We start from the raw sequence: 20,322 nt of genomic DNA on the forward strand, positions 1-20,322 counted from the left end.
TCTGACTTACATGAAACTATTGCAATTTTATTTTTTTTATCCATTAACCCAAGCAGGCTAAAAAGCAGCTCATTGAAACACAAAAGGCACATTCACCAGTGGTCTTAAGAAGCCTGTACAGATGTTCAAGTTAATTCAGAATTTTCTAAGGTAAACACACACATAAGGATAACAGTCTCCTATTCTAATGTGTTCATTATGGTTTGAGAAACCCACAATAATTTATTGTTGTTTAGACAATTACTCTGTCACCCGATGACCCCTCCCCATCCAGGAAGGGGAATCAGGGAAGAAACAAGGAACCCCAAGGGTCGAAATATAAACAGATTGAATAGAATAAGACTAAATAATTAACATTAATAATACTAAAGAACCAATATCGATCCCAATACCAATATAAAATACATAAACGTGGATTATACTCAGACAATTATATCAGCAGGAAGCTGTGCACTCCCAGCAGTGGACAGCAAGCGTCAGACACTGCGAGCACTGCGGCTTTGGGAGGAAAGGAAGGGCTCAGGGGTCCGGCACTGGGGCAAGAAGTTCTCAGGATCACAGCCATCATAGAAGAGAGAGGACTCCTCAGCAAACTTTCTAATTCATATTGAATGTGATGTTCATTGTATGAAATAATCCTGTTGGCCAGCTTGGGTCAAGTGCCTGGGTCTCACTCCACCTCGCCCCTGCACCTGGTGAGCTCGAAAACACTGAGACCTTGAAACCCACGTACCATAGCTGGCTGTGAAGCATATATTTCCACAGTTCAGACACTAGAGTCTTCTGCAAGTGCAGTTTTCCCAAGCATTAGAAGAGACCTTACTGAAAAGTGAAATTACTGAAAGAGAAATTAGTCCTGTGTCACTCAAACCAGGACAGCATGGTACACACAAAGCAGCATGATTTAACCACATTGCCCATTCATTTGCAGAACAAAACTGACCACTTTCAAACTGCAAAAAGAATCCATTTTCTGCCAAGAGTCTAGTCTTACAGGGTGCTCCCCAGGATCAAGACCTACGATTTATGTGGCAGTTAAATGCCACTAAAAAAGTTTCACATACCCAAGTAATGAAAGCAGACCATTTACTTGAGGAAGACAAGCTACATTTCACATGATAACACAGCTGTCACTATCAGCAATGAGGGATTAAGAGCTACTATTGCTGTCAGATTCAAACCCCTATTTGCAAAGACAGATAAAATACTGCCATCTTATATGGGAAGGGTTAAGTAGAAGCACAGCGCTAACTTAACTCCTTTCCAGTTTCAAGAGGGACAGAGGACTGAAAAAAAATAAATATATATAACCTTGAGTGTTATAAAGATCTCTTAGGCTTTTTTGTGTGACCCTACTAGCCTAAGGGAAAAGAAATGGTCAGCCATTCAGTACGGTCTAGCTAATAGGTTTTCCCTGCAAAAATTATTCCAACTCCTTTGCCATCATTTGCTGCTGCAGCTTCCACAGAGACAGGAAACTGCAAAGTACAGGCTTCCTGCTGAGCCAGACATCCAAATGCCTCCTACCCTGCTACTCCCAGACAGCTTACTGCTCAGGCCTGCGAGCCCCTCCTGTCTACATTTAAATCCACAAGGGGCAACACCACAAATGGCATGTGGCCAACATAACCATAAAGATCTGAAAAACTGTTATGACTTATACTTCTGGTGTGCCTATAACCATAACACAATTTATTTACTCAAAGTAAATGCTAAAGCTAATCGGATAGCAGAATTTCCAAGTCACCATTTCAGTAGTTTGTGATAGATTGTAATCCAGAAGGGGAGCACCAAGAAAGAGCCACAGTCTTGCTTTTGAAATTACACAGAGAAACACCATGGTCTGAAGAAGCATCATTACAGGTTTGCCTTGTTCTCACCTTCTTCTCCAAGGAAGGAGAATGGGGTAAGCGGACACCAGGTCCGACCAGTAACAACATCCCTTCTGCATTGATGTAAACCCCTGGGGTCAATCAGGGTCCGGGAACAAGAGCCTGACTGTGCACTCTAACACTGCACCCCTTTGCCCCACAGTAACACCAGAGGACTTCACTCCACTGAGGCCATCCCCACACCCGCCTGGATTCTGAAGCACCTGGGAGACCTGTCCTCAACTGCAACCACTTATCATTTTTTATAGGCAACCACAGAGGACCATGGCAGATACAGACAAGTCCTGTGAAGCAACTGACAGATACACTAACTTGCTTGTTGGTCACAGTACCAAAACTGAGCTTTTATTCAGAGAGAGAACCCAGGTAACTTGGGTTGGGCTGGAGATGGTTGTGGAAGTGGAAAAGAGCCTATGTATTCATATGCAATTTAATTGAGAAAGCCAGGCTTATTGGTATGAAAGAAAAATTAATGTATGAAGACCATGAGCAAAAATATTCCCAAACAGCTATTTATAGCTTTGACCTTTTAGATTTTCTGCATCACTAACTCAAGAAACAACCTGCTGCCTGGCAAGCAGAGGTGAATGAAAGGAGTGCAATGCCAACTTGTTAAAGAGAGCCCTTGCGAAAGGGATGCTGTCAGCCTGAAATTTTAAATTTCTATCTAATAGATATCAGACAACTATTACTACAAAAAGCTTGTGGAATTACAACATCAGTTTTAGAAGGGTGTGTGGTGGGGGTCTCTTTTCAGTCTTTGCTTTATACCCTTGTCACCACTTCATGCATAAATAATCAATTCCAATGCTCTGCTGACAACGGCATTTTATGTAATACACTCGCCAGCATATGCTTTTCAAGGGGTTGGAAGGAGTGCTTGCTTCTAGCAGAAGGAAAGGAAAAACTGGAACGATAGCCAAGAGTCTTACGTACAAGCAGTAGAGATTACTACTGTCATTTTCCTTTCCATTCCCTTTCCAGGGGACTTTTATTTTTTTCAGGTTATTTTACATATTGTACTTGGGACACTCCTCCAGAAGAGCACACATTCTAAGGTCTGAGATTTAGGGGGCTTGGGTTTTTTTTTTTTCCCCTTTCTTTTCTTCCACCCCCTTTTTTTTCAGGGACGGGGCAGAACTTAAATGGAAGAGGACAAAAAGATGCCAGTATTACTGGAAGGATGATGTTATGAAATACGCTTTCTTAATTCCAAGTGTATATTCCAGATCTTGTTCTTCAAAGTTTCATATTTTCAAGCATTAAAGGGCTTGAGATTTTGTGTTGGAACAGGTAGAAAGCAGCAAAGATCTCAAGAGGAGGAAATGAAAACATTGATCATTTGAATTCCTAGAAATTACGTAAACAACACTTGTATGCTATATACACGGACCACATCTTCATAATTACTGTTTATAATGTACACAGGCACATAGAGAGAGCACGGAGCAAAGGCAACGAAAACAGGAATAGGACAATCCCTAAGAGGAAAAGATACAAGAAGAAAGCTGGATGGCTGGGCAGAAAGAAGGGATTGGTAAGGGACTAGCACTGAGGTGTATCGGAACAGCAACAAGCCTGGCAATGTATGGATTTCGGTTCCCATTTGCCCAACTTGGCTAGTAACAAAACTACTGCATAGGTAAACATAAGCAACAAGTACAAGACCTCAGTAGCCACAAGCTGTTTTAAGATTAAAATTCTTACAGAACCATAATCCTCAGACGAACATTTTAAAGGTAAAAAAAAATGTCGTCTTTTCTTAACCTTCTTGGTGCCTGTAAATAAAATACTACGTAGCTAGTTCTGGCCAATTTTGTTTTTATTGAAACATTTGTCCAAGATTCTCTTTTGGAAATGAATCAATGAGTTTTCTTCAATTAACTTGTGATAAAAATTAAGCTTCCAAAGAAAGGACATATTCTCTAACACCATGTTCTTACCAAACTAAATTCATCTAGTTAGCAGCATTTAGAAGAGAAGCATGAAGTCTGTTTGCTGAATAGCTTTCGCTGCACATTTTAGAGGTTTATGTAACCTCTCGCAGTACTATCTAAGCAGGTAAAAAGCTGCTGGTATATTACACAAAATTACTTCTGGGACATAACCCAGCTTTAAATTCTAGAGAAGCAAAGTGGGTTTTGTCAGTCTTTTTTTCAGTAACCTCAGGCATCAACAGTCATACTAGCATGCTGAAGGACTCATTAGGAGGCAATGCGATAGCAAGTCAGGGGAATTATCTACAGGAAATATTTCTCCCATCTGCAGTTATTATCTGGCTTCAGCCCTTAAGAAAGCAAGCATCAAATCTGGAGAAGGCAGCCAACAAATCCTCTCCAAGAAGGAGAATGGCTGGTAGGATGGATTTGAGCACTGGCTTCTGCATAAATGCCAATTTATTCAATTGGTGAATACAGATTCAGTGACAGTGGTGATAGGTGTAGAAGTCCTAACAGGTAGGGGTGGTGGAGTAAAAGAAATCTTTATTGAAGGTAAAAAGCCAAGAGTAAGAAAGTGGCAAAAGATGAATAAGCACTGTTCATACATACCCTGTCCACTTCAGTGTCCCACTTCTTTATCGTAAAGCAGAAATAAAGTATTCTTCCCATACACATACACACGAAACACTTCTTTCTGTGGCATGCTCTCAAATCATAAGGCCATCCCAGCTTTTTCAATTGCAAAAATGAGACTAAATTTCAGGGGAAGAAAGAACTACATGTTGCTGTCTGCAAATGCTGCAAGTCATTTTGGGACATCAAACACAAGCGCTCCTATAATACTCGTACAGTGGGGAAAACAGTTTCACAGAGAATTTGACAGGTGACAAATGGACTCACTGGCGCTAGTTCAAATCTCACGATTTCAAGGCTTAGAAACATGAAAACTACATGACAAAAAAGTACCAGTGACCAATCTTTAACCCTGATTCTTACCTCAGCAGGTTTCTTTTGTTCATTTGCTGGTGTTTTTGACTTGCTCCTGTACTTAGAACAAGAAGAAAAGGAAGTGGAAGGACCTATTAAAAAACAAAAAAAAAGAAATAAGAAGCACCATTATAGATCATTTCAACTGATTTAGTTTTTCATAAAACACAAGGCACTCCAATCTCTTGAATTATCATAACTTCTTGACAAGACGTGGGCAAAACACTCTTAGGCAGTCTGTAGGCTTGATCACAGCTCCTCCTGTTCCACTCATTCTTTGTAAAACCACATTGAGTTTATGGGTACATTCTGCTCTGCCCAATACAAGCATGAGTAAACAGAAGCAAGCAGCCAGATCACTTTCCTTCGTTTTCTTTCCAACAAAGTGGAAGGAGAAGCAACACTGAGGACTGAGTTTGTAAGTGCTAAAAAAAAAAAAAAAACCCAAACAAAAAAGCAATAATACTAAAGCGTGCTGATGAGAGATGCAAAAAATTTTAGTGTGATGTCTAGATATTTCCGGCAAAATGTTATTTCAGTACAGGATACATTGATGACTCGCAACAAATATGACAATGAATCATCATTATGTATAGTTATTAGATAGGCACAGGTTTATAAGAAACAAACAATACCCTGCCATACAAGTAGGGTTTTTTGCAGATAAAATGGGAAGATGCAACCTCAGGCAGATGTGTGCCAAGGGACATTAAAAATATAACTTTACTAAATTGTAAAACAGACCAAAGTGGAATAGATCAAGAACCTGTATAACATAACATATCAATCAATATACTGCTTATAACTCTATTTTATATATAACTCTAACATATCAATGTTCAAATACCTTGCCACCCCCAGTAATTTTAAATGTGGGGCTCTGCACAAGAGACAACAGGACTCCCTTTAAAAAAAATAAATTACAAAATAGGGCACCAGACAGTAAAATTCCTCTTGAATTACAGATTTCTTTTTCCCATCTCTGAAAGGGAAACACATACAAGTTTCTCTTCAAATTCTAAGTAGCTCAAGACTCCCCCCACGTTTACAGGATCCTTCACCTCTTTTTCCTCCCATAACAGGATTCAGAACACCAAAGACCACAGAACACAAAAAGAAATCAAGCAAGAAACAATTTTTTTTAATTTTAAGAGGTGAAACGGTTTGCCCTCAAACCACAGAAGGAAACCACAAGGGGGTGATAGACCAAAGAAAAACTAGTAGGTATTACTTACTCTCATTGTCTGAACTGTCACTGGTGCTTAGATGCCTGTGGCGTTTCATCCTGACGCATCCTAAAGAGAAAAAAAAAGTTGATGGCAACCATTCTACCAGAAAATCACCGGCTGCTGGCTGACACCAAGCTCTTCGCACTAAAGGCAAAGCTCATCTGAAGAGTTTTCAGGCACAGAAATAATCCCAGTTCAGCCACTACCGTTTTATTTCTGCAGGCAATTATTGGACTAAAGTATTATTTGTGAAACTGAGCACCCTCAAAACCAGCATGCCTCCGCTGGGCAGAGCTTGCTTTAAATTTTGCAGAAAGGAGTGCAACCTGCCAGCTGATTCCCGGCAGGGCGTGAGCGGCGCTCTGCTCTCGGAGGAGACTCAATGTCCCATCTGTTCAGCCAGAGGAAGAGTTGCCATGGTGGCAGTCGCTAGCTGAGAGACGGGCGGAGGCCAGGAAATAAGGTGGATGCACAGCAAGGCAAGGATTTAGAAATATAACTCACCTTAAAAAAAAAAAAAAAAAAAAAGGCAGGCAAATAAATCCAAGGCATCCACGCAAAACAAACGGCAGATTTTAAATAGGGACATTCACAGAAAATGGTGACTGATGCCATTTAATTCAAATCATCTGATCACCACTTAGTTCACAAGAAATGTGGTTTTCAGAAATTTGAGAAGCGATCAAGGGTATTGCTGAGAAATACTTCTGTGGCGCTGCACTAGTTCCATTAGAAAAAGGCGTTGAGCTTTTTGAAATTGATTTTCAAACATGTAATGCATACAGAGAATGGGGAAGAAGAAAATTCTGCATCGCTACTTAGTAAAAGAAAAATCAAAATAGTGATCATCTATATATCCTGAACAAGCGTCAACAGAAATCCATATACATTCTGGGAAGTCCTGCCATTCTATAATATTCATTGTTACATTTGTTAAATAAGAAACAATAACAGTTTACAATTAGTAACAGTAAATGAAAATCACCCCTATCTTTTTAATGGATTGAATGAGCAAATCATTAGAGAAAAGAAAAGTAGTAAGAAATGATTCTGCTTTTTTTTTTTTTAAGCAGAAGACAGGCACAAGTAGGTTACAGACAGCTGAACCTGAAATGCCTGCAGTTATTAGAAGTGCCAACTTGGCCACACCTGAAACATAAGCAGCTTCATTTCTTAACCAAAACCACACGCCATTAAAAAAAGCATCACAGCTACACATCCCATTTGATAAACCCTCCACGTCAGTTACTGTACAAGGGGTCTTGAGATTATCCAAAGACCACGGGATAAATAAGATTTCCAGGTAAGAGAAGCCTGTCCAAAGGCTTTGAAGAGATTGCAATTGAATTGTTTGCAGCACAAGTGTTTAGTTTAGTGGAAATTTTCAGCAGCCTTTACATTTAAGAGACTGAGTTTACTGAATCTAAACACAATTATCAAAGTTTAAAACAATCCTCTTGACCTATCTGTTATGAAAAGACATTGCCCACACTCCTGCAAGTTGAAATGTGTGCAGTTTTCAAGCAGGTAGAAATAGAACTTCTGAGTCAGGTATTTAACCTGGAGGAGAACAGATGGACACAGTGGTCAACAGGACAGGACATCAAAAGGTGTCATTTGTATCACGTAAGCAAGCTATAAACTTCCATTACATAAGAATTAATTCACTTTCTCATAGCTCAAGCAACCTGGGGGAGGCAAGGCAGCTACACCGTATACAAAGACCAGTTTCCAACAGAGGAGCTACATCAAAAACAAAATAGCCAGAACACCACAGGACTTCACGTCCAGCTAGCAATGTAAGGTGGCTTGTGCAGACACTGGTCAAAAGAAGAAACTTCCATGAATCTCTTAGGCAAAAGCTGCTTGACGGGTAGAAGGCACTTGGGCCAGAAGGGCTTGTCTATGTGCATGTTTTGGACGCAGCAGACTTGAAGTTAACTGCTGGGTAGTGAGGGGAGGACTAGAAAACTACTTTCATCTTGCCAACTCATGAAGTTTAAAGGCATGGACTTTTAATCAAGAGCAAATGAAATGGTATTGCCTATTTGAGACCTTGTACTCCAGCAGCCGAACCCAACCCCCCAGAGCATACACACGCACCCCCATAAAAAGGAGCAGTTTCTGCCCGTGGCAGTATCTTCTCTGCTGGCAGTCTTCAGTTCTAAACAGCCCTGGCTTACAGATCACCAGACATGTTACAAGACCTTGTGAGATGCTGAAAAAGATGCATCTAGGCATGCCGAGCAGTATTCCTCACTTCCATTTCTTAGCAAGAAATGCAAGTGCTTGCTTTGTTTTTATGTTCAGATGAATTTTTGAGCAGTTGTTGAAAGGTGCTGAAAGCTTATGACAGGCTATTCTCATCTCTTATATTTCTACATAAACACGCAGCAATAAAACCTTTAAACTCTGTACTAAAGACTGCTATCTGCAGAGCACAACATGAACATTCAATTAAAGTAGGGTCAAACACGAGGTTGAGAGAGACAACTGCAGGAGGGAACACCCAGGAAGCCTGGACTTCAGCCTGGGCAACTGAGGAAAGCAGAGAGATGTCTACTTCAAAGACAGCTGACACAGAGACGCCAAGCGTAACAAAAACTTCAGAGTAGAAAGCACACCTCTGCCAGCAACTCCATAGGAGAAAAAAAAACCCACACAACAAAAAACCACAAACTAAAAAAAAAATAAAAATATTAAAAGTTGTGTTTGTGAGAAGTGGGTTTGTAGCAGCTCAGGCAAGAGATTTACACCTCAATCACAGCAGACGGAAACAGAAAAAGCAGTCACCCAGGGTAAAAGCCCCAAATAGTAATAACGCTGGATTCCTGCCTGATTTTCTGCAGCAATATTAACCACAACAACAATGAATAAAAGCCCACAGAGCTACAACAAATCACAGGTGTGCTGTGTTCAGTAAGACAGGTTATTAAAGTGACCAACGCGCTACAAGTTTGCGGTATGCCCCCACATGATACAGGAGTAACAGCCTCAGCATCATTCAACAGGACCACCTCTGCAGGGGGCTTCACTTCTGTATTTAACAGGAGACTCCTTTGCTGTACCCTTGCGTACTCTGGGACTGCAACACAACTTCCAGCTCACCTCCACCCCAAAGCACGAGGGCTCATCAGAAAGGGTCACTAACAACACTTCTGCTCCTTAGCCATTACAGAGGGATCCCGAAGCAAACACTCATTTTGTGGTAAAGCTCCCACCTCACTCCTTCGCCTGTCTTTGCAGAACATGGAAGGATCATCAGCCGCTCAGTTCAGCAAGAAAGAAGATGCAAAGCCAGTCCCTATAACATGGAAACCGATGTCAGCCTTTCCCTGCTTCAGCCCAGTTCCTCAAAGCGGTCTGGCACCCTCCAGTTCATCCCTCTGCTTCAGACAACAATACTATTATCCAAGTGATATGGTCCAGAGTAAGGCTGAAAGCAACCCCGTGCCTCAATTCCTGCTTCTTCCTTCTCATTTATATTTTGTCGCTTGCAAAAGACTGTGAAGAAATTTAAAAAAAATACACACACACCCCCCACTCCCCAACGGCTGAATGTAGAAAGAATGGGCAATCCACACATACAAAAAATCCAAACCAAACAACCAGAACCAAAAATCATAGAATCATTTAGGTTGGAAGAGGCCTTTAAGATCTTCGAGGCCAACCATAAACCTAACATTGCCAAATTACCACTAAACGATGTCCCTCAGCACCACACCTACCAGTCTTCTCAATACCTCCAGGGATGGTGACTCAACCACTTCCCCAGGCAACCTGTTCCAATGCTGGATAATCCTTTCGGTGAAGAAATTGTCCCTAATATCCAGTGTAAACCCTCCCTTGGCGTAACTTGAGGCCGTTTCTTCTCGTCCTATTGAAGAGACCGACCCCCACCTCGCTACAGCCTCCTTTCAGGTAGTTGTAGAGAGCAATAAGGTCTCACCTCAGCCTCCTTTTCTCCAGGCTAAACAAACCCCGTCCCTCAGCTGCTCCTCATAAGACTTATTCTCCAGACCCCTCACGAGCTTCATTGCCATTCTTTGGACATCCCCCAGCACCTCAATGTCTTTCTCGTAGTTAGGGGCCCAAAACTGAACACAGGGGGATGATCACTTCCCTAGTCCTGCTGGTCACACTATTTCTGGTACAAGCCAGGATGGTGTTTGCCATCTTAGCCACCTGGGCACACTGCTGGCTCATATTCGGTTTGCTGCTGACCAACACCCCCAGGTCTTTTTCCACCAGGCAGCTTTCCAGCCACTCTTCCCCAGGCCTGTAGCGCTGCATGGGGTTGTTGTGACCCAAGTGCAGGACACAGCATTTGGCCTTGTTGAACCTCATGCCATTGGCCTCAACCCATCGATCCAGCCTGTCCAGGTCCCTCTGTAGAGCCTTCCTACCCTCAAGCAGATCAGCACTCCCACCCAACTCGGTATCACCTGCAAACTTACAGAAACCCCACAGAAATGGGTAGAGTCTCTCATATATCCTAGCTTTACCCCTTTTCTAACTTCACCCCTGAAAACTATAGTGACAATAAAGACTAGAATAAAGGAAAACAATTAATTTATTTCAATGTGTGTGTCAAGACTTAACGAAAAGGTGAGAAATTAATGAGATTGCCAGTGTCTCACAGTATCAGTTATAATGAACAGCATGTGGCAACACCAAAAGACAATCAAGTAAATAGTATTATGTTTTACACACAAAATGAAAAATATAGTAAATTTTTACAACAGATAAGAAACACATTTTTCCACAGAATAGTTCAAAAAGAAATTTAGAAAACAGCCTCAAATAAATGCTACTTATAAAGAAAAAAAGATACAAGAAAAGATGAGCCGTCATTAAGAGCATGACAGAAACACTGGATAGCGAGCAGCTAAAGCCATCAGCATCCTTCCACTTCCTTTATCTTCATCCAGGCGTTTTGCAAGTGTGCACACTGAACTTATTATTATTTTTTTTTTAATTTTGAGAACTAAGTTTTAGCAGTTTAGAAAGTTTAAACTTTCTAGCAGTTCCAATGTGCAAGCTAAGAAAAACATGGAGTATAAAGCAACTCAACACTGAAACATTGTTGCAGAGCAAAAAAGATAAGTGGCTCCACCCCCCCAAAAAGCCCCAAGAAAATCCTGCTTCCCAGTCACCGAGTAATGATTCTCACCACCTTAAAGGTAGATAGGGGTGCTTTGGCTGTGGATTCAAAATGTGCTCAAGCCTTATGGTCAAGCACAGATTACCTTAAAAATGATCATTAAAAATAAGAACATAACATGCCTTAATCTAAAGCTTTTTTTGCCTTTTGTTTTTAAAAATCCACAGAAGGACTAACAGTGCATTGATCACTTGTATGAAGATGCTCACCTTCAGGGATCTTTTAAATGAAAATTAAAATACAGGAGTGACATTAAGAAATCACCATGTTGCAAGCAAAAAGATACTCAACTCTCCAGGCAATTATGGCAATGGAACATTTCCTGGTGTCATTTTTAATATCAATTACCAGACAGTTTCCTGAATTTGAACCATATTCTCCACCTGTTGCATCTCTGACTTGCCAAGCCATGGCTGCATACGTATCCCCGATCTGCTCACAACAGCTTAAGGCAAGAACTGCAACTTAAAAAAGAGAAATCAGCCTCATTCCCTAACATCACCTAAACACCCAAACACAGATCAAGATGCCTTGAACCCTTTGGGTGTTCAACCAAAAATAACCCCAGGAAACACACCCTCACCCTCTTCAGCCACGGGCAGCAACATCACGCTGCCAGTATTTCCCCAGCTTTCTGAATGCCACTGCCCATGTTGGGAATTCTCCCTGGAGCCAAAACCGATGCCGGATCCAGCACTCCCAAGGAAAGCCAGGAAAAAGCCACCCTGCATTCACCCAGCTGAAATTAAACATGGATCCCAAGCTAAGAGTAATCAATGTATCAGCCAGCGTATGCAAGAATCTGACTTAAAGGATAACACTGATATTTCTAAAAATCTAGGCAAGATGTTTTCTAATTAATGATTCTAAATTATGTTTGCTCTTTTTTCCTTAGTCACAGTTATCCGCACTGCTGAAGTGAACAGGAAAACAGCCACTTGCCTCTACCACTACTCTGCACTCTCCCCAAGGAAAATCAATGTTGCACTGACTTAAGGTACTTCCCACTTCTGAAAAGCTAGTTACCATGCATTACTCAAAAAAAAAAAAAATCAGTACAGCAGCATATGTAAACAGCAGACAGTTAACAAAATTTCAGAGCCTCAGTCAAAGCAAAAACCCATTTCAAATACCTGCAGAAACAGCAACAAACATTTTTCTCTTTTCAGTTTGCATCAGAGTAAACAACTAAATTTACCAAATAAACCTTTAAGTTTATCCTCTTGTTCTGACACATCCCTCAGCATAGTTCATGAGTAACAGAGTTAGCAGATAAAAGGATGAAGTATCTCTCAGAGTCTGAACTTGCACAGCGTATTAGACAAGACATCAGTGACAAGCGTGATACAAAATGAATCCTTAAATCCAGTCAAGATTTCTGAAGAAAACAGTATCTCCAAGGAGCAGCAATCCGTCCTTCCCGGCTTCAGATGTTGCAGAGAAAGGTTAAACGTATCCATACGCTACTCAGTACCTGTTAAGACCTATACAGAAGGAAAAGGCAACCAAGAAATTCAAGGAACTATAACACAAATATATCCTAGACCTGTGAGATACTATTTCCTCACATTTTAAAATAGACTGACAAAAATGGAATTGGTCACAGCACTAAGGGAACTTTCAAGTGGGACAAAAAAAAACCAACCTACTTTATCTATTAAAAAGAAAAACAGCATCTAGGTATGTAAACCAAATGACAAGCTACATGCAGATCTCCGATTAAAATTCTGTACTTACATTTTTACAATTTGGCTTGTCTACAAAAAAAAAAGGCAGAGGCAGTAGGTAGAAATTTCTAAGTCTCCAAAATGTGGTTTATGTAACTGTTAAATTTAGATTAGGAAGCAAATTATCTTGAAAGGTCTCCAGGAAATGTAGTACAGTAAAACCATTTAAATAGGTCAAATTTCATAGTCAAGTGCCAGGGAAATTACGAAATATGAGTAGAGTTAACACAACCTTTCAAATAACTAGAGGAAGAGAGATCACTTGTGTTTAGGTTTTTTATTATTATTTTTTAATATCCTATTCAATCTCACAAAAAGGCTATATAAGCTGGGAAAAACACCCACTCAGAACTTGGGTTAGCAATATATGCTGCACTGAAAAGGTTTGAAAGGTTAAACAATTCACAGAAAAGGAAATTCAGAAAAAAAAAGGAATACTGTTTATTTCTTTCACTCTAACCAGAAAAAAAAATAAATTTAAAAACCCTACTCAAGAATTCCATAACAAAGTGACCATATCCATTCTATCCCTCCCATTCTATCCCTCCCCTCACCCCCAGAATAAAATCTTCTTGAATTATTCTCTGAAGACTGTACTGGGCCTACCACAAAATAGAACTTCTCTTGTTACTATTTCATACTAAGCCTTGGTTAACATAATAATCTGTAATTCAACAAAGGAGGAATATGCCAGTTTTTAGAGGCAGTACTACCAGCTACAGCCGATTCCTTTGTCATTAGCTAAATAAATAATTTTAGTAGGGAAGGAACTGCATGTTACAGAAATCTGGCTAATAACATGAGTCCGTATGAAGTACAATAGCACCTAGACACAGTCTCAAGCTCTGTTATGCATTACCTTTTTATATAGGGCAATTTGGCAGCTGCCACAAGTGTATCATGGGTTTAAAAATGGGGGGGGGTGGGGGGGGCGGCCACGGAGCAGGAGAAGTCCAAAATATCGTTTCCAGCCTGACTTATCCCCTGAAATAGTTAAATTTTGAAGTCAGCTGATAGATGATAAAACTAGAATGAAGAAACCCCCAAATATAATCTGCCCTGCATGCATTTGCAGATTATGGGCCAAAAGGGAACCCTGACATCATTTCTATGCCCTTCTATGACGATGATTCATCATTCGGTCTAGTGCAAAGCACTTAATGCCCATCATTTTGCTTTGTGAGTATAAAAAGAGTGTAAGTGATGCTACTTCACATTTAGAACATGCTTTGACAATACAATAAAATACAGCATGTCCCAAGTATAACTGCCTTTCCTACCTTGAAAACAAAAGTGTAGCTTTTAATTTCTGGTGCCGCATCCATGCGTCAAACCACCGCAAGGGTAGGGGGGACAGATTTCCAAAGGCCTTCACTAAGTTGCCTCACACCAAGCAGCTTGTTAAAAATAAGAAATCCTTCTCAGAAGAGCACATCCCCAGCAACACATGCAGCACCACCGTTACCTTAACAGATACTCTCCAAGAGGCTAGAAAGAAATTAAAATTGTGCTCTCTTCCCCGTGCTTCCTCGGCACCCAGCAGTGACCGAGCATCCTCATTTTTGTCTTTGAAGTAAGATGCACGTGTTGGCCTGTGCACAGAGCACCCCAGTGGGCCAGGCTGACATGGAAATATTGCTGCCCATTAAACACTGCGGCTTTAACATTAGCATCCTGAAGACAATACCAATCTGGGCAGAGTCAGTTTAAAAAAATAAACAACATCAGCCTGTCATTAATTCAAACAAATATATACCAATGTGTACGTTATTCTGCCCCTCTCTGTTTCAGTCTTCCTAATTACTTTCCGCTCCTGAACACAACACTGTTTTTACACCAGCTCTTTATTAACAGAACTATTGTTTTCCTAAAGCAGCAGTAAAGATTTGGACACACACACAAAAAATATTTCCTTCAAAATACCATATTGAGTTTGAGCAAAAAGCCTGCTTTTAAAATAACACAAAAAGAGAAGGAAAAAAATAAAAAAGCACTTCCTCCCCTGAAACCACAACCAGCCTGGCGCTGCCTGGCATTGCCACGCTCGCACACCTGAGCTGTGCCTGCCGGGCCATGAACGCTCCTCACCCACCTCTCGGCTCCTTGACCACCTCCCACCATCGCTCCCAGTCAGGAGAAAGGCTAAGATGAAGGAACCGGGCCCTCAGGAGAGGGAACCATGCTTGGCATGGCTGCCTGCGCATGGCTGATGGGGCACGGCGTCCCGCCGGCCCTCCATTTCCACCCAGGCCCAGCCCTCCCAAGGGGAGCCCCCAGAGCGATGAAAGGTGGAACAAGTTCCCAGCAGGAAAGTCACAGCAGCGTTAAACACACAGGCAGCCCATGGAGCGCCATGATCTCAGCTGCCCCGCAGCAGGTCGACGCCAGAGGCCGAGGCAGCCGCCAGGCCCACAGGGCAGGGAGGAGTGCCATGTTGCCGGAGGGAAGCCATCACAGCTCTCGCTTCCCCAGGCCAGCACTGCACAAACAGACCGCCTCTTGTCAGGCTGCTGGCAACTCCACGGTGGCTGACTGATCCCTTCAGGGGAAAACCCCCAGGAGGCAGGGGCTAGCTTGCGTACAGCCTGATAACTACACACATGCGCCAAGCGTCGCAATGAAGCGTCCACCCTGGCCACGAGGCGTTTGTCTGCCCCGAGGAGCACTCAGCAGGGGAGATGCTGTTACCAATCTCCTGTTGTCTGTTTTACAGGGCTCCCTCAGAAGAAAACTAATACCTGACATTTAACACCTAAGGCAACGAATAACCAAGGGGCAAAAGAAAAAAAAAGAAAACCCCACAAAAGCCCATGCGTACTTACTCAACAAAGGCGAAGCTAAGGACAACGTCCACTTTGATGAACAACTGGTGTGGAAGTAGCACTACTAAAAATGGATGGGTACCAGGGCATCACTCCCAGTGCGAAGCTGGGTAAACAAGGAGCTGGCTGCCCGGGAGCTCCCCCGAGGGGTTCGACACCTGAAGGCGGCCACGTGCTCCCTATCTGCAAGGAGACTGCAGTCACAGGCGAGAAACAGGAGCAGCACGCACAGGCTTCACCAATATGACTGAGCAGAAAAACCTCAGAGAGCATTTAGCCCGGCTTTCTATTTTAAGAACCGGTATGATTCACGTTACCTTGGCTCTAAGTGTTTTTGCAGGCTTTACCGTATCTACCCTCACGATAAGCTTGTGTGAAGCCAGCCAGCACTGCAAGCCCTGACATTTCAGGAGCTGCGGCGCAGAGCAGCCATACATCACGCGGGGAGCCTCCGGCACAGCAGAGCAGGCAGCGGCATCCAGGTCTCCCAAGCGCATATCCCGCACCCTCGCCACTCGCTGCCCTTCCTGCCGATGGGGTCGAACAGAAGAAAAACGCCTGCGATGCCCTAAGTCACTAAGTATTGCCATGCTGTTGTACAGCAACGAAACTGCACCACAGCAAGGGGAGGGAATAAAAAAAAAAAAAAAAAAACACACACACACAAAAACCCACCCCACACAAGTGTCACTACTTAATTGAAAATTAGGCAACAATGAGTATTACACTAGTTCAAGTGAAGCTGCCACTTTTCCCTATCTGTCTGATGCTGTCCACTTGGATCTGTTTTTCTCTGCCCTCCAGCTGTACTAAAGCATGCTTTCATGACAAAACACAGGTAAGGAACTAGGATCACACGTAGGAACACAGGCAGGAAGTATTATCAAAGAAGGAAGGATCTAGAAACATATGCATTATTTGGGATTAAGACAAACAACTTTCCTATTAACAGCATAGGCAACAGTTCTCGTAACCTGCAAGATACTTGCTTAAAATAATCAGTTAATTTTTTTGTACTTGCTAATAAATAAAGTAGGTTTCACTGTTCTTGTTTTGTTTTTTCTAAACCTCAAATAATAAAAGAATCAACAGCAGCCTGCATTAAATATTTTATCTGTTTTGACTCATTTATTTCGTGCTTATAATGCTTTGAAGAGGGTAACCGCTTTGCTACAAAGTTTTGCATCACTAACAAAACCTAAAGGATTGCAAAAGGCAGAAAACATCAAGCTGCATCTTTATATTCTACTCAAAGGATAAGAGAAAGCAAGAACACAAATATTTCCCTATTAGGAAACATTAAGTTGATTATTTCTTTTCTCATCTGACAAGAAGTGTTTCTCATTTACAAGTTGCAAATGAACAATCTGGATGCTAAAGTTTTCCTCAGGTAAAAAAAAGGGACTGAGGGGATCATTAGATAGGAACAATTAAAAGGAATGTACTGTCACAGCCAGAACTCGAAATATTTGGAATATTCCAAATCATTGGTTGAATACTGACATCCTACTATACTTTCTAGCATTTCACACAAGACACATTTATGGGCAGTTGCACTACTACTTTAGTTCTCTATGTGAAAACATGAGCAAAAATTTACTAGAAGATTTTTTAAAGCACTACTTTTTAATTAAAAAAAAAACTTTTTAAAAAGACAACAAAATTTGTCTTAATAACTAATGAATTTAACTTAATTTTAATGGCCAGCTAATCAATTTAACGTTATGTGCTACAATATGTAACATATGACACACCAAAGACACTGTGAGGGGTCTTTTAGTGAGGCAGATTTAAAACAGATTTATAAAAACATAAATACCATTCCAGACTTCTCTAAATCACCAAATGGAGGTGGGAGAAGACACCATGAAAGAGATACTGTGACCAACTGATGTTTGTCCGTTTTTATGTACGGAGCAAGGACAAAAAGAAAAATTACGATTTTTTCCTCTCATAACGCAAGGTGCGGCAATCACAAAATAAATAGCAAACTTGCCCACTGGGGCTGATGCCTCCCTGGAAAGGGAGACCAAAGGATGATTGTAGCTGCCCAATGCCACATCTTGTTTGAGAAAGCAGTCAGGAGGTGTTTGTTAAAAAAAAAAAAAAAAAAAAAAGAAATCAAACAGTGTTTGTTGTCATCAAACAGCGAAGCTGAGGCCGAAGTACTTTTACACTTTTTGAATGAGGGGACGCAGTGATCAGGACTGACCATTAACACTCCTCTTAATTCCTCCTTGCTCTTCCTCCACATTGATGAAATAAACAAGATCAAAATGAGTAAGACTAGAGCACCACCCTTCTACTGTTCCTAGTGGAAAGGAACTGCGCTAAAGCTGAGTGGATAGAGGTGGCTTTTTTTGGCACAGGAGAAAAGGTGCCGCCCCACAGGGTGGATCACAAAGAGCACTGGTGCTGGAATAGGTGGAGTCAGAAAGTACAGGAAAGTACTATCCTTTCCATCCTACGAGGATAAGGAACTATCACAACTGACCTTCCAAAGCTGTGGGGCTATGAGATAATGAATCTGATGCCAAAGCAGGTCCCTTTGCCCACTCTCCACTCCTGTACTGGGATGACTGGAAATGCCTACAACCCGCGGAAGTAGGGAGGTGTTTCACCACATCTTTACTTATAGGCAAGAGCCCCCAACACGCTGCAGTTGCTGCACCTGAATCCCATGCTGTCATGAGCAGTAATAAGATCTGTGCTGAGAAACAGGGAGAGAAAAGGAGAGGTTACAACTAAAAATGCAACTATAAAACTGAACAAACAGAACAAATGGGGGGGCAAAACCCAACAAAAACCTGGAATAATTAGGATCTGCCCTATCAGGTGCACCTTTATAGCCCAGTCACTCTCAAAACTCTGCGATGGAATGCGAAACTTGCACAGTCCATATGTTTTGTATATGCAACTCCAGTTGGTCGAGGAGGTTTCTATAAACCTGTAAAGAACCGTCCTGCTCTGCAGGCTCTTCCCCCGCCCAGCTGCAGGGCACGGGGCAGGCTGCAGCTGTACAGGTTACCAGGGGCTCTGCAACTGAGAAGGCACAACCGAACCTGTGCTCGGATTGTGGCAGAATAAAGCCACCTGAGACCCCTCTTCCACTATCTACTTCCCCATCCCTGCAAACAGCAAAAGCGACCAGGCATGAGCCGGGAGCAGCTCAGGCATGGTCCACCCGCTCCCTTGGACATCCCTGACAGGGAGGCTGAGTGCTGCTGCCTACTGCAACACCAACTACGGCTCCCAGTTAATACACGCACAGCCACGCCACAGTGCCTGCAGGATGTTTCTGAAAGGTCTTAAGACGAAAACACACACATTAATTGAGTGCCTTTAAAAATGGGGTCCTTGGGCATTCTGAAATCAGCTGTAGCAGAAACTATTTTACGAGGAGAACACTGCGGAGAGCTGCATGTTGATACAAGAGATGCGTCCTCCTGTCCAAGGTCCAAGAGCAGCATCGACAAGCACTGATATAAGCCTGTCTGGTTTCATCTGCTACACCCGCTGAGCCACATGGATAAAGCTTTACGGATAAGCAACACTACTAGGTCACTCTAATGTGGGCTAAAAGCAAGGGAGCGTCTTCTACCTCCCTCCAGCACCCACTGGAGAAAAAGTGGTGAACCTCCAACTACAGCTGTAAGGGGAGGGTGCCGTGGCTTTAGAGATTAAACAGACTGAGACTATCCATCTGAGAAAGGAGGATGCAGAATAGGAGAAATCTGCCACAAGAGATAAAGAAAGTGAACAGCACGAAGAGACTACTCACTGTTCCTCATGGCCCAGAAGACGAAGGACACACAAAGTTATTGAACAAACTTCAGAGGAGAGTCATTAAGACAACAGGAAAAAAAAAGGTCATTTTGTACAGAATTACTTAGAGAAACTCAATGCTACGGGATGTTGCAGGGGTTGCAAAATAAACAGATTGAAGAGAATTAGGCAAATAGAGGACAAGGGCTATTAAACACAATGTGTCATGTCAATCTGCCGGAAATCCCAAAGTCAAAGTTTTACAAGAAACAGAGTCTACATGAGCTTTATAATGCTTTCTTTCCCTAAGTGTCCACTGTTGACCATTATCAGAGGCAGTAATTAGCCCAATTCAGGAAGAGAACTCATCTGAAACCAGACTCACTCATAATAATTCACCTCTACATGATGGATTTAATCTTATTTTTTTTAATGTATCAGTTTCCAACCTGACCTCTGTGGACTAAAGATGAGATAGGTGGTCTACAGGGCCATGGTAAATACCGAAATGAGCATGTTTATCAGACAAGATTCTGCTTATGATGAGCACAATAACCAGAGACTCTGACAGTTGACATACTGTTGACCTGAAGAGTTTGTTAATCGCTCTTCACTGTAGAGAGTTATTTTGGTCAAAATTAAGTCAAAAATTAGATCATTCCCAGTGTGTTAGTCATTGCCTTTTTTTTTTTTTAAAGACAGATTAAATAAACATGCTGTGTAAATATAGCCTACATGCACCTTAGGGCACTATCCATTCAGGATTTTCTTTTGGAGAACTCGAAAGAATGAAAGA

The 20,322-nt window shown here is 41.9% G+C and overlaps 1 protein-coding gene across 6 annotated transcripts in view; it reads right to left on the bottom strand.

Moving 5' to 3' along the window:
* Window positions 1-20,322, bottom strand: part of JADE3 (jade family PHD finger 3) — a 70,659-nt gene that overhangs the window by 28,353 nt on the left and 21,984 nt on the right. For all 6 annotated transcript variants that reach the window (XM_074607905.1, XM_074607897.1, XM_074607912.1 and 3 more), the window contains 2 exons: window positions 6,055-6,114; window positions 4,829-4,911 (listed from right to left, as the gene is read on the bottom strand). In XM_074607905.1, coding sequence (XP_074464006.1) covers window positions 4,829-4,911; window positions 6,055-6,103 — 132 coding nt within the window. In that variant the 5' untranslated portion in view covers window positions 6,104-6,114. The remainder of the gene's footprint in view (window positions 1-4,828; window positions 4,912-6,054; window positions 6,115-20,322) is intronic.

Source organism: Larus michahellis, chromosome 1 (assembly GCF_964199755.1).
Source record: "Larus michahellis chromosome 1, bLarMic1.1, whole genome shotgun sequence".
Classification (NCBI taxonomy): Eukaryota; Metazoa; Chordata; class Aves; order Charadriiformes; family Laridae; genus Larus; species Larus michahellis.